General features: G+C 43.8%; 1 protein-coding gene across 2 annotated transcripts in view; it reads right to left on the bottom strand.

The window, feature by feature from the left end:
* Positions 1-14,304, bottom strand: part of LOC115114082 (chromodomain Y-like protein) — a 34,810-nt gene that overhangs the window by 14,863 nt on the left and 5,643 nt on the right. For both annotated transcript variants that reach the window (XM_029642045.2, XM_029642046.2), the window contains exon 2: positions 3,749-4,541. In XM_029642045.2, the coding sequence (XP_029497905.1) occupies positions 3,749-4,541 (793 nt within the window). The remainder of the gene's footprint in view (positions 1-3,748; positions 4,542-14,304) is intronic.

The following is a 14,304-nucleotide window of genomic DNA, read 5'->3' as shown; positions in this document are numbered from 1 at the left end:
TATACAGCGGCTGAAATGACTGCAACACTCAACAAAGAGCTGCAGTTAGTTTCAGAGTGGTTGGCAAGGAATAAGTTAGCCCTAAATATTTGTAAAACTAAAAGCTTTGTATTTGGAACAAAACACTCACTAAACCTCAACTAAATCTTGTAATAAATAATGTGGAAATTGAGCAAGTTGAGATGACTAAACTGCTTGGAGTAACTCTAGATTGTAAACTGCCATGGTCAAAACATATTGATGCAGTAGTAGCTAAGATGGGGAGAAGTCTGTCTATAATAAAGTGATGCTCTGCCTTAACAACACTATCAACAAGGCAGGTCCTACAGGCTCTAGTTTTGTCACACCTTGACTACTGTTCAGTCGTGTGGTCAGGTGCCACAAAAAAGGACTTAGGAAAAATGCAATTGACTCAGAACAGGGCAGCACGACTGGCCCCTGGATGTACACAGAGAGCTAATATTAACAATATACATGTAAATCTCTCCTGGCTGAAAGTGGAGAAGAGATTGACTTCTTCACTGCTTTTATTTATGAGAGGTATTAAGATTTTGAATGCACCGAGCTGTCTGTCTAAACTACTGGCACACAGCTCGGACACCCATGCATACCCCACAAGACATGCCACCAGAGGTCTCGTCACAGTCCCCAAGTCCAGAACAGACTATGGGAGGCACACAGTACTACATAAAGCCATGACTACACGGAAGTCTATTTTTCCACATCAAGTAACTCATACAAGGAGTAAAATTTGATTATTTAAAAACAACGGGGACTGTGAAGCAACAAACATTGGCACAGACATGCATACAGAAATGATAACATACGTACTATACATACACATGGATGTAGTACTGTAGACATGTGGTAGTGGTGGAGAAGGGGCCTGCGGGCACACATTGTGGTGTGAAATCTGTGAATGTATTGTAATGTTTTAAAATTGTATAAACTGCCTTAATTTTGCTGGACCCCAGTAAGAGTAGCTGCTGCTTTGGCATCAGCTAATGGGGATCCATAATAAATACAAATAATTGTCAAGACTTAGAAATGGCTGTCTAGCAATGGTCAACAAACAACTTGACAGAGCTGCAATATTTTTTTAAAGAATAATGTGCAAAAAGTATACAATCCAGGTGTGCAAAGCTCTTACTCTTAGAGACTTACCCAGAAAGACTCCCAGCTGTAATCACTGCCAAAGGTGATTCTAACATGTATTGACTGTGAATTCTTATGTAAATTAGATATTTCGTTTTCAATCAATTATCTAACATTTGTAAAAACATGTTTTCAGTTTGTCATTATGGGGTTGTGTGTAGATGGGTGGGATGTATTTATTTAATCAATTTTGAATTCACAATTGGGAATAAGTCAGGGAGTACGAATACATGCCTCTTGTAAGACCTTATGATCTGTGAACCGTACATACAGCACACTAGATTTTGAAATACACATTAATTTATTTAACATTAATCTCTCAACAACCCTTTTTGATTTTGTTCATTTTAAAGACATATAGTTTGGAACGATGTACTTGTAGAGTATATCACTTTTCCAGAGTGGGCTCTCCACCTATTCTGAAGTTCTGATCAATTTTATGGGCACCACCAACACAGCGAATGGATTACAAGGAATGCCCTCTGCTGGTGACTTGCTGAATATGCAATCCTAAAGGAGGGCTGAGATTGGTTAATGACCTATAATGTAAATGTTCATGTATAAAAAAATGGGTCACATCGTTACAAGACCAAGAGAGCCCACTCTGGAAATGTGATGCGTTTGAAGAGTATATTGTTCCAAACAGTATATCTAAAAATAAGCTAAATCAAAATGGGTAGTTTTGATATCCATTAAATAGTTCATGTTGAATAAATTAATGTGAAAATTTGTATTTCAGAATCTAGACATACTCCTTATGTTAGAGCACACTATTAGGAGTATAATGACACAAAGATGTCTGTATCATGTACAGTTTACAGATCATAGGGTCTTATAGGATGCATGTACAGTGGGGAGAACAAGTATTTGATAACCTGCAAAATCAGCAGGTTTTCCTACTTACAAAGCATGTAGAGGTCTGTATTTTTTTTTTTTTCCATAGGTACACTTCAACTGTGAGAGACGGAATATAAAACAAAAATCCAGAAGATCACATTACGATTTTTAAGTAATTAATTTTCATGTTATTGCATTACATAAGTATTTGATCACCTACCAATCAGTAAGAATTCCGTCTCTCACAGACCTGTTAGTTTTTCTTTAAGAAGCCCTCCTGTTCTCCACTCATTACCTGTATAAACTGCACCTGTTTGAACTCGTTACCTGTATAAAAGACACGTGTACACACACTCAAACCTCTCCACAATGGCCAAGACCAGAGAGCCGTGTAAGGACATCAGGGATAAAAAAGTGTAGACCTGCACAAGGCTGGGATGGGCTACAGGACAATAGGCAAGCAGCTTGGTGAGAAGGCAACAACTGTTGGCGCAATTATTCGAAAATGGAAGAGGTTCAAGATGACGGTCAATCACGCTCAGTCTGGGGCTCCATGCAAGATCTCACCTCGTGGGGCATCAATGATCATGAGGAAGGTGAGGGACTACACGGCAGGAACCTGGTCAATGACCTAAAGAGAGCTGGGACGACAGTCTCAAATAAAACCATTAGTAACACACTACGCCGTCATGGATTAAAATCCTGCAGTGCACGCAAGGTCCCCCTGCTCAAGCCAGCGCATGTCCAGGCCCGTCTGAAGTTTGCCAATGACCATCTGGATGATCCAGAGGAGGAATGGGAGAAGGTCATGTGGTCTGATGAGACAAAAATAGAGCTTTTTGGTCTAAACTCCACTCGCCGTGTTTGGAGGAAGAAGAATGATGAATACAACCCCAAGAACACCATCCCAACCGTGAAGCATGGAGGTGGAAACATCATTCTTTGGGGATGCTTTTCTGCAAAGGGACAGGACGACTGCACCGTATTGAGGGGAGGATGGATGGGGCCATGTATCGTGAGATCTTGGCCAACAACCTCCATCCCTCAGTAAGAGCATTGAAGATGGGCCGTGGCTGGGTCTTCCAGCATGACAACGACCCGAAACACACAGCCAGGGCAACTAAGGAGTGGCTCCGTAAGAAGTATCTCAAGGTCCTGGAGTGGCCTAGCCAGTCTCCAGACCTGAACCCAATAGAAAATCTTTGGAGGAAGCTGAAAGTCCGTATTGTCCAGCGACAGCCCGAAACCTGAAGGATCTGGAGAAGGTCTGTATGGAGGAGTGGCCCAAAATCCCTGCTGCAGTGTGTGCAAACCTGGTAAAGAACTGCACGAAACGTATGATCTCTGTAATTGCAAACAAAGGTTTCTGTACCAAATATTAGGTTCTGCTTTTCAGATGTATCAAATACTTATGTCATGCAATAAAATGCTAATTAATTACTTAAAAATCATACAATGTGATTTTCTGGATTTTTGTTTTAGATTCCGTCTCTCACCGTTTAAGTGTACCTATGATAACAATTACAGACCTCTCCATGCTTTGTAAGGAGGAAAACCTGCAAAATCGGTAGTGTATCAAATACTTATTCTCCCCACTGTATAGGTCTAAAAAGGGCCTAAAATGGCCACTTTCATCATGATAAATGTAAAAACATTTCAAACATCTTTCCTCCTAGTGAAGTTGTGAGAATTGCCAGAAAAATCTGCGATCCCCAAAAATATTTTCCGCTGGCGTGGAATCGCCCTAGAGCCTTACCTTTCCCATTGAGTGTGCGTATTGATGCGGGGGTGATGGGAACTTGCTGAGGAATTAATGGGCTTTGGCTTTGAATCCTGGGCCGGGTCCCCATGCGCGCTCTTTCTTCCCCAGGCCCCAGCAACAACCCTGGAGGCTTTTCCAAAAGGGCTACCTCTGGGGGCACAGAGTCCTGTTCCTGACCCCCTTGCTCCAGACAGTGGGCCGCCTCGCTAGGCGACGACTCAGAGTCCGCTCGGCTGCTCATGGGGCTTTTGGGTACTAGGATTTTGATCCCGGACTTCGCCAGGTCCATGCTCCGACGCACCGTGCCCACCGGAGAAGCCGCAGGCCCGCTTGTGAAGCCAGGTCTACAAATGTCACCGGTGGCCGAAACACTGTACTTTTGGCTCAAGTTAAGCTGCATATTCGTTCTAGTGTGTGCCACGCCAGGGTCAAGTGGTGGCAACGGTTTCGAGATGGCCGTAGCTGCTGCGGTGGGGGAAGAGGCATTCCCGGGTTTTACTAGAGCATGGCTTCCTGCTCCACTGTGTGGCTGAGGCCTGCAGATCTGTTTGCGGGCGTTGTTTCTCGAACTGTGGGTCGTGCTGGGAGTGCTTCGAGTGGAGCGCAGTAAAGTACTGTCTCTCTGTCTTTCGCCGTGTTGCCGATTAAAATCGTGAATGAACTCCACACAGGCAGAGAGGTGCGTCTCGGGCTCCCAGGTGTCCCCCTCGTAGCCATAGCCCCTCCAGCGCACCAGGTACTCAATCTTTCCTTTCTTGTTCTTCCGTTTGTCCACAATTCTCTCAACCTGTAACAGAATTTAAAAAATAGTTGGCAGTGGCAATGACTGGATTTAGGGCAGTCACTAAGTCACAAATCATGAGACTAAAACGTAACGGCTATAGCATACAATGGACTACGTTACGTGAGAAACAATCAGCCATATGGTGAAATCATCTGTGATATTCCAGGGTCGTATTCACCAGGCACCCAAATGGACAAACGGGGCAGGACTCCCTAAACTGTCCAATAAGAAATGCTTGTTTTTGTTATCCGTTTACACTAATGAATACGACCCTGCTATAGCTTCTTCTAACACCCTCAGATCTCCAGTAGGATGTTTCTAACTCGGGGTAGACCTCAAAAATAAGGCAGCCCCACATATATTGACCTAGCCTAGAAGGAGGCACCTAGGAACAGAGTTGCCATCTATCAAGGACATTTTCATTAACCACTGCCGGCCTCTGTATCATCAAGGACCCCAGCCACATAAGTCATGAACTGTTTTCATCCCAATGGTCTAGCCATAGTATTAGACCTAGACCACCAGCTCCAAAAAGGCTGTTTATATCCACAGGCAGTGACTAATGTGACTAATGAATAGAATATTTCATGGCTAATTGGGCCAGTTTTTTTTGTATTGAACTACTTTATGATATTCCTCCTATAAGTTTTGATTTCATAGATATATTGCTGATTAGTGTAGTTATTTGTGTGTTTAACCCGAACTGTCTGTGTGTAAGATTGTCAATGTAGGCAATTTAACTACAGGTAAATGGCAAACTTGAACAAAAGACAACATCAGCATGTTGAGTTTGAAACTAAAATGTTCAATGTAACTTTAATCCATTACCTCATATAGTATAGATAGGATAGGCTGGCAACTTGTAGCAGTTCACCTATCGTCCAGGCCATATGTGAAAATTAATGTTCACCTTTTCATAAAAGCATGAAATACTTTCAGATATGGAGCGATCCCAAAAACAGCTCATGGCTGCCATTTCCCATTACAAAAATGTACACTGAACAAAACTATAAAATGCAACAATTACAGTTCATATAAGAAAATCAGTCAATTGAAATGAATGAATTAGGCCCTAATCCATGGATATCACAAGACTGGGCAGGGGCGCAGTCACTTGGGAGCCAGGCCAAGCCAATCAGAATGTTTTCCCCCCTATAAAATGGCATTATGAAAGACAGAAATACTCCTCAGTTTCATCAGCTGTCCAGTTGGCTGGTCTCAGACGATCCCACAGGCGAAGAAGCCGGATGTGGAGGTCCTGGGCTGACATGGTTACACGTGGTCTGCGGTTGTGAGGCCGGTTGGACGTACTGCCAAATTCTCTAAAACAACGGTGGAGGTGGCTTATGGTAGAATGAACATTCAATTCTCTGGCAACAGCCCTGGTGGACATTCCTGCAGTCAGCATGCCAATTGCATGCTCCCTCAAAACATCTGTGGCATTGTGTGACAAAACTGCACATTTTAGTGGCCTTTTATTGCCCCCAGCACAAGGTGCACTTGAGTAATAATCATGCCATTTAATATGCCACACCTGTCAGATGGCTGGATTATCTTGGCAAAGGATAAATGCTCACCAAAGGGATATTAACAAAGATTTTTGAGAAATACACTTTTTGTGCATATGGAACATTTTTGGGATCTTTTATTTCAGCTCATGAAACATGGGACCAAGACTTCATGTTGCGTTTATATTTTGTTCAGTAGGTAGCCTAGTGGTTAGTGTTGGACTAGTAACCGAAAGGTTGCAAGAGCAAATCCCCAAAATGACAAGGTAAAAATGTGTTTTTCTGCCCCTGAACAAGGCAGTTAAACCCCTGTTCCTAGGCCATCATTGAAAATAAGAATTTGTTCTTAACTGAATTGCCAAGTTAAATAAAGGTAAAATATATATATATATATAATAATAATAATATTTTGCGTCATATCTCCTGTACCAAACATAACATGGAAAATTGTATATCTACCCCTATGTTTCGATGGTCAAGGATTACAATCACAAACAGTTCAGACTATTATATAAAACGATGGACTGCCAGGGTAAGAAAGCAAATGCCAGATTCTTTTTCAGAAGAGAACATGTCCATTTTGGAGCAATTCACAATTTTACTTTATGGACTAATGTTCATGAAGAAAAAACAGAAAATGAGCAAATCCTCCCACAAATTATGCATTGGTGCAGCATTTCAAACTCACGGAATACTAATGTTCTTTATATAGCCCTTTTCACAACAACAATTATCAACACCCTGGCCTAGACTCCCAAAGACCAAGCAGCAGCAAAGGAAATAAAGAAAAGATGGAAGGAACCTCCTTCAGCTGTACCAAGTAGAAGGTTAGAATGCATATGACCATCTAGGCCAGACAAATTGTCAATTTAGGCAAGAGAGTATGGTAGAGTATGTGATGAAGATTCATGGCATGGATGACCAACAGGGTCATAGAAGACGACTCTCTAGCCAGAGGAGCTGTCCACATAGGCCGACAAAGATCTAATATTCTATGCTTCAATCCACTTCATCCCCATATGGACATAATTCGATAGTGAGTCTATATATGGGCATTCTGAGAATGTGGCCATGTCATCAAAATCAGTCTCTTGATAGGCTGTGTGACATATTGTCTTCTTGTATAGCTTACTGTTGTGCATTTTATTCAGCCAGAAGATGCAGCAGATTCTGTTGCGACATCAACTGCTGAAAGACTCCATCCTCCTTATGTCATTCTTGGGGTTAGCAGTGTGCAGTTGCTCCTGCCTTAGCTTGGTATCAATGGTTGACCCCATTCATACATTTTCAGTAAAGCAGAATCCAAAATGGTTGATACCAGTGGTGAGGCAGACAGTGGTGAAGCTGAGGCAGGCTGCAATGAAGGAGGTGAAGGAGACAGAGAGAGGAAGCAAGCCGAGAGAAAGGTTAGTAGTACAGTGGTTCCAAAACTTGGGATCCCCTGAAATTGAAATAGGGTCCCATGAGAATCTTTAATCTTATCAAACACATTAATAACTTCCTACTCTTCAAATTGTCATAAAATACACAAGAGCCAACTAAGGGCCTTTTACAGTGTTAGAATGCACTGTCATGTTGGTGCGAGTGACTCTGAACTTAGAATGGCTAGCCCCAAGTCGTTATATATATATTTATTTATTTTTTCTTGTGCATTTTGCCCCATTACTCCCGTATACTTTGTTGACTACAAACTTTCTTTACCCAACCATGGGACAGACTGTTTGTTCCCACACTCGGAACTCTGACTATTGTTTACACAGACTTTTGGCCTCTCATCCTATTCTAACCACCTCTCGCCAGCTTTGTATTCATGTTACCTGATGAAATTGTTGTTACAATATGATCTTGTTACAATATGATCTTGTTGCCATCTGATGCACATTCAGATGTCATGAATCAGCACTGCAGAGCTCTCCCTGTCCTCTGCCGTGCCTTGATTGTATTACTGTTGATGATATCTGGAAATATGCATGTACACCCTGGCCCATCTACTGTTGCTAGCGCCAATTCTGACTCTGCTTCACTGATTTCTGCTCTTGTAAAAGCCTGGGTTCTCTGCACGTTAGAAGCTTATTACCTAAAATGGATCAATTGAAAGTGTGGGTTCACGGCTCCAATCCAGATGTGTTGGTCCGGTCCTTACTGAGATATGGTTAACTTGTTGCTCCTACCCTCTACTTTTTTGAACATTTTGTTAAAAATCGCGCAACATTTCAGCGCCCTGCTAATCATGCCAGGAATATAGTACGTTCATATGGTTAGAATGTGTGGATAGGAAACACTCGGACGTTTTTAAAACTGGTTAAATCACGACTGTGGCTATAACATAACGTGCGTTACATCGGAAAGCGCAGGAAAACCTGATCACAGAAAATGGAAATAAATATCCTTGCGCCACTTCCAGCAATTGTTCACAGTGAGCCGAATTAGATAAGACCGAGCATTCAACTCCCACAGCATCCCCATGTTGTCTAGAGTCTTGTGAATTGAATCATCTTTGATTCTTGGTTGAACCGAAACAGGGGAACCACTTACCTCCAGTCTCCGCCCAGATCATTTGGAAGAGCTCTCTCGTGAAATTTTTTCCAAGACGACAGCTAATGATTTTTACATCGCCTCATGATGATTTTTATCGCTTATTAACGTTTACTAATACCTAAAGTAGCATTACAAACATATTTCAAGTGTTTTGTGAAAGTTTATCGTCTACTTTTTGAATTTAAAAAATGACGTTACGTTGTGAAATCGCTGTTTTTTTCGTTTATCACACAGTCTACATATAACGATATCTTGGCTTTATATGGCCCGATTTAATCGAAATAAAGACCCAATAGTGTTTATGGGACATCTAGGAGTGCCAACAAAGAAGATGGTGAAAGGTAATGACTGTTTTCTATTTTATTGTGCGGTTTGTGTAACGCCGAAATGCTAATTATTTTGTTTACGTCCCCTGCTGTGCTTTTGTGTTGTAGTGTATTGGTGCATGCTATCAGATAATAGCTTCTCATGCTGTCGCCGAAAAGCATTTTAAAAATCTGACTTGTTGCCTGGATTCACAACGAGTGTAGCTTTAATTCGATACCCTGCATGTGTATTTTAATGAACTTTTGAGTTTTAACTAATACTATTAGCATTTAGCGTAGCACATTTGCATTTCCAGAGCTCTAGTTGGGACGCAAGCGTCCCGAGTAGAGGGAAGAGGTTAAGGAAGAGTGTTTTGAATACTGACGTTAACCTTTCTGGTTTTAACCTTTTTCGATTTGCTGGTTTTAAACATTAAACTTTCAAATAGCTCTTTGTTGACTGTTGCTGGGTGTTATCGTCCTCCATCTGCACCGGCCTGTACCCTACCTGCCCTAAACTCTCTCCTGGCCCCTTACACGAAGTCTACATCTGTCCTGCTTGGTGACCTAAACTGGGACATGCATAAAACAAGTTCTAAAGCAATGGGACTCCCTAAATCTTTCTCAGATTATTACAAATCCCACAAGGTATGACTCCAAACACCCAGAAAAGGCTACTCTCCTCAACGTTATCCTCACAAATAATCCTGATAGGTATCAGTATGGTGTTTTCTGTAATGACCTTAGTGATCACTGTTTTACAGCCAGTGTTCGTAATGGCTGCTCAGTGAAACGACCTGTCCTGATTTGTCATAGATGCTTGCAATCGTTCAGGCAAACGAGAAATAAGTGCACTCAGGATATGTTAATTACTTTAAGGAGCAGTTCTCTCTCTGTTGGTCTAATCCCAAGAAGTTCTGGAAAACAGTTAAATACCTGGAGAATAAACCCTCCTCACAGCTGCCCATGTCCCTTAATGTTGATGATGTGGTTGTTACTGACAATAAGCAAATAGCTGAGCTCTTTATTCACCACTTCATCAAGTCTGGATTCCTATGACTCAGCCATGCCTCCTTGCCCGTCCAACACTTCCTCATCTCCCACCAACACTTCCTCATCTCCCACCCCTTTAATGCGACTATCCCTGATACTTATCCCTCTGCCCCGCTACAAAGTTTCTCCCTGCAGGCAGTCTCTGAGTCCAAGGTGCTAAAGGAGCTCCTTAAACTTGACCCCCAAAAAACAACTGGGTCAGATGGTTTAGACCCTTTTTTAAGGTTGCTACCCCTATTATAACTAAGCCTGTCTCTCCTTTATGGGGAGGTTACCATTGCTTGGAAGGCAGCCACGCTTCATCCTTTATTTAAAAGGGGGAGATCAAGCTGATCCTAACTGTTATAGGCCTATTTCTAATCAACTGAATGGCTTCCTTGAGGGCTATAGTATTCTCTCGGGTATGCAATCCATCTGGATTCCGCTCAGATTATGGACATGTCACTGCAACCTTAAAGGTCCTCAATGATGTCACCATTGCACTTGATTCTAAGCAATATTGTGCTGCTATTTTTATTGACTTGGCCAAAGCTTTTGATACGGTAGACCATTCCATTCTTGTGGGCCGGCTAAGGAGTATTGGTGTCGGAGGGGTCTTTGGGCTGGTTTGCTAACTACCTCTCTCAAAGAGTGCAGTGTATAAAGTCAGAAAATCTGCTGTCTCAGCCACTGCCCGTCACCAAGGGAGTACCCCAAGGCTTGATCCTAAACCCCACTCTCTCAATTTAGATCAACAACATAGCTCAGGCAGTAGGAAGCTATCTCATCCATTTATATGCAGATGATACAGTCTTATACTCACTCAGCTGGCCCCTCACCAGAAGTTGTGTTAAATGCTCTACAACAAAGCTTTCTTAGTGTCCAACAAGCTTTCTCTACCATTTACCTTTATTTTGGAGGTGCTCAGAACAAGGTCATGTGGTTTGGTAAGAAGAATGCCCCTCCTCCCACAGGTGTGATTACTACCTCCGAGGGTTTAGATTTTGAGGTAGTCACCTCATACAAGTACCTAGGAGTGCGGCTAGACGGTACACTGTCCTTCTCTCAGCACATATTAAAGCTGCAGGCTAAAGTTATGTCTAGACTTGGTATCCTGTATCGTAATCACTCCTCTTTCACCCCAGCTGCCAAAATAACCCAGAATCAGATGACCATCCTACCCATGCTAGATTACGGAGACATAATTTATAGAACGGCAGGTAAGGGTGCTCTCGAGCGGCTAGATGTTCTTTACCATTCGACCATCAGATTTGCCACCAAAGATCCTTATAGGATATATCACTGCACTCTATACTCCTCTGTAAACTTGTCATATCTGTATACTCGTCGCAAGACCCACTGGTTGCTTATTTATAAAACCCTCTATGGCCTCACTCCCCCCCTATCTGAGAAATTTACTGCAGCCCTCATCCTCCACATACAACACCCGTTCTGCCAGTCACATTCTGTTAAAGGTCCCCAAAGCACACACATCCCTGGGTCGCTCGTCGTTTCAGTTCACTGCAGCTAGCGACTGAAAACACTCAAACTGGACAGTTTCTCTTCATTCAAAGAATCATGGACACTCTTACTAAATCATGGACACTCCTGCTGCTGCTTTGTGTGAATGTATTGTTGTCTCCACCTTCTTGCCCTTTGTGCTGTCGTCTGTGCCCAATATTGTTTGTACCATGATTTGCTGCCATGTTGTTGTTGTTGTTAAGTTGCTAGCATCCGAGCGCTTCGGTCTGCAGGTAGTATAACTTTTCATTACATTTCATTATAGTACAACGGTTTGATTTGTCTAATCTTAGCAATTTCTTCTTAGCTAGCTACATAGCCGTCTTTGTATCAAAGATAATTGCGTAATTATCGTATTTCGTCGTCCTAACGTAGTCTACACTGCTATCTGCCCAGCAGCTAGCCAGCTAGCAAACGTCCACCGTCTTCCGAATAGCAGCACTGTAAAAACTATTACACTCAACTGAACGACTTGATTAGTGTAGTGTTAGCTAGCTACATAGTTGTCTTTGCTGTCTTCGTACCCAAGATAATTGTGTAGTTTAGAGTGTGTAGTCTTAGAGTGATTATCTTAATTTACCGAGGTTAGCTAGCCAGCTATTTGTCGTCCTTAACGTAGGAGACACTGCTAGCTAGCCAACAGCTAGCCAACGTCTACCGAATAGAACTTCCTCACTCAACAACCCGGTCGCATTCGCTCCACAGGTAGTATCACATTTTAATTTCATTTCATTACAGTACAACGGTTTGATTTGTTTGATCGTAGCTAGCTACATAGCTAGCTACATAGCCGTCTTTGTATCAAAGATAATTGTGTAGTCTAGAGCGATTTTCTAGGTTAGCTAGCCAGCTATTGTCGTTCTTTTAACGCAACGTAACGTAATCAACACTGCTAGCTAGCCCCCGAATAGCACCACTGTAGAAACTATCACACTCAACGGAACGACTTGATTTGTGTAGTGCCAACAACGCAGCCACTGCCAGCTAGCCTACAAAGTCAACAACGCAGCCACTGCCAGCTAGCCTACTTCAGCAGTACTGTATCATTTTAATCATTTTAGTCAATAAGATTCTTGCTACGTAAGCTTAACTTTCTGAACATTCGAGATGTGTAGTCCACTTGTCATTCCAATCTCCTTTGCATTAGCGTAGCCTCTTCTGTAGCCTGTCAACTATGTGTCTGTCTATCCCTGTTCTCTCCTCTCTGCACAGACCATACAAACGCTCCACACCGCGTGGCCGCGGCCACCCCTAATCTGGTGGTCCCAGCGCGCACGACCCACGTGGAGTTCCAGGTCTCCGGTAGCCTCTGGAACTGCCGATCTGCGGCCAACAAGGCAGAGTTCATCTCAGCCTATGCCCCCCTCCAGTCCCTCGACTTCTTGGCACTGACGGAAACATGGATCACCACAGATAACACTGTTACTCCTACTGCTCTCTCTTCGTCCGCCCACGTGTTCTCGCACACCCCGAGAGCTTCTGGTCAGCGGGGTGGTGGCACCGGGATCCTCATCTCTCCCAAGTGGTCATTCTCTCTTTCTCCCCTTACCCATCTGTCTATCGCCTCCTTTGAATTCCATGCTGTCACAGTTACCAGCCCTTTCAAGCTTAACATCCTTAACATCATTTATCGCCCTCCAGGTTCCCTCGGAGAGTTCATCAATGAGCTTGATGCCTTGATAAGCTCCTTTCCTGAGGACGGCTCACCTCTCACAGTTCTGGGCGACTTTAACCTCCCCACGTCTACCTTTGACTCATTCCTCTCTGCCTCCTTCTTTCCACTCCTCTCCTCTTTTGACCTCACCCTCTCCCCCTACTCACAAGGCAGGCAATACGCTCGACCTCATCTTTACTAGATGCTGTTCTTCCACTAACCTCACTGCAACTCCCCTCCAAGTCTCCGACCACTACCTTGTATCCTTTTCCCTCTCGCTCTCATCCAACACTTCCCACACTGCCCCTACTCGGATGGTATCGCGCCGTCCCAACCTTCGCTCTCTCTCCCCCGCTACTCTCTCCTCTTCCATCCTATCATCTCTTCCCTCTGCTCTAACTTTCTCCAACCTATCTCCTGATTCTGCCTCCTCAACCCTCCTCTCCTCCCTTTCTGCATCCTTTGACTCTCTATGTCCCCTATCCTCCAGGCCGGCTCGGTCCTCCCCTCCCGCTCCGTGGCTCGACGACTCATTGCGAGCTCACAGAACAGGGCTCCGGGCAGCCGAGCGGAAATGGAGGAAAACTCGCCTCCCTGCGGACCTGGCATCCTTTCACTCCCTCCTCTCTACATTTTCCTCTTCTGTCTCTGCTGCTAAAGCCACTTTCTACCACTCTAAATTCCAAGCATCTGCCTCTAACCCTAGGAAGCTCTTTGCCACCTTCTCCTCCCTCCTGAATCCTCCCCCTCCCTCTCTGCAGATGACTTCGTCAACCATTTTGAAAAGAAGGTCGACGACATCCGATCCTCGTTTGCTAAGTCAAACGACACCGCTGGTTCTGCTCACACTGCCCTACCCTGTGCTCTGACCTCTTTCTCCCCTCTCTCTCCAGATGAAATCTCGCGTCTTGTGACGGCCGGCCGCCCAACAACCTGCCCGCTTGACCCTATCCCCTCCTCTCTTCTCCAGACCATTTCCGGAGACCTTCTCCCTTACCTCACCTCGCTCATCAACTCATCCCTGACCGCTGGCTACGTCCCTTCCGTCTTCAAGAGAGCGAGAGTTGCACCCCTTCTGAAAAAACCTACACTCGATCCCTCCGATGTCAACAACTACAGACCAGTATCCCTTCTTTTCTCTCTCAAAACTCTTGAACGTGCCGTCCTTGGCCAGCTCTCCCGCTATCTCTCTCAGAATGACCTTCTTG

This window comes from Oncorhynchus nerka, linkage group LG9b, assembly GCF_034236695.1.
Source record: "Oncorhynchus nerka isolate Pitt River linkage group LG9b, Oner_Uvic_2.0, whole genome shotgun sequence".
Lineage (NCBI taxonomy): Eukaryota > Metazoa > Chordata > Actinopteri > Salmoniformes > Salmonidae > Oncorhynchus > Oncorhynchus nerka.
The sequence above is the reverse complement of the archived record's forward strand: the minus strand, read 5'-3'. Positions and strand labels throughout refer to the sequence as shown.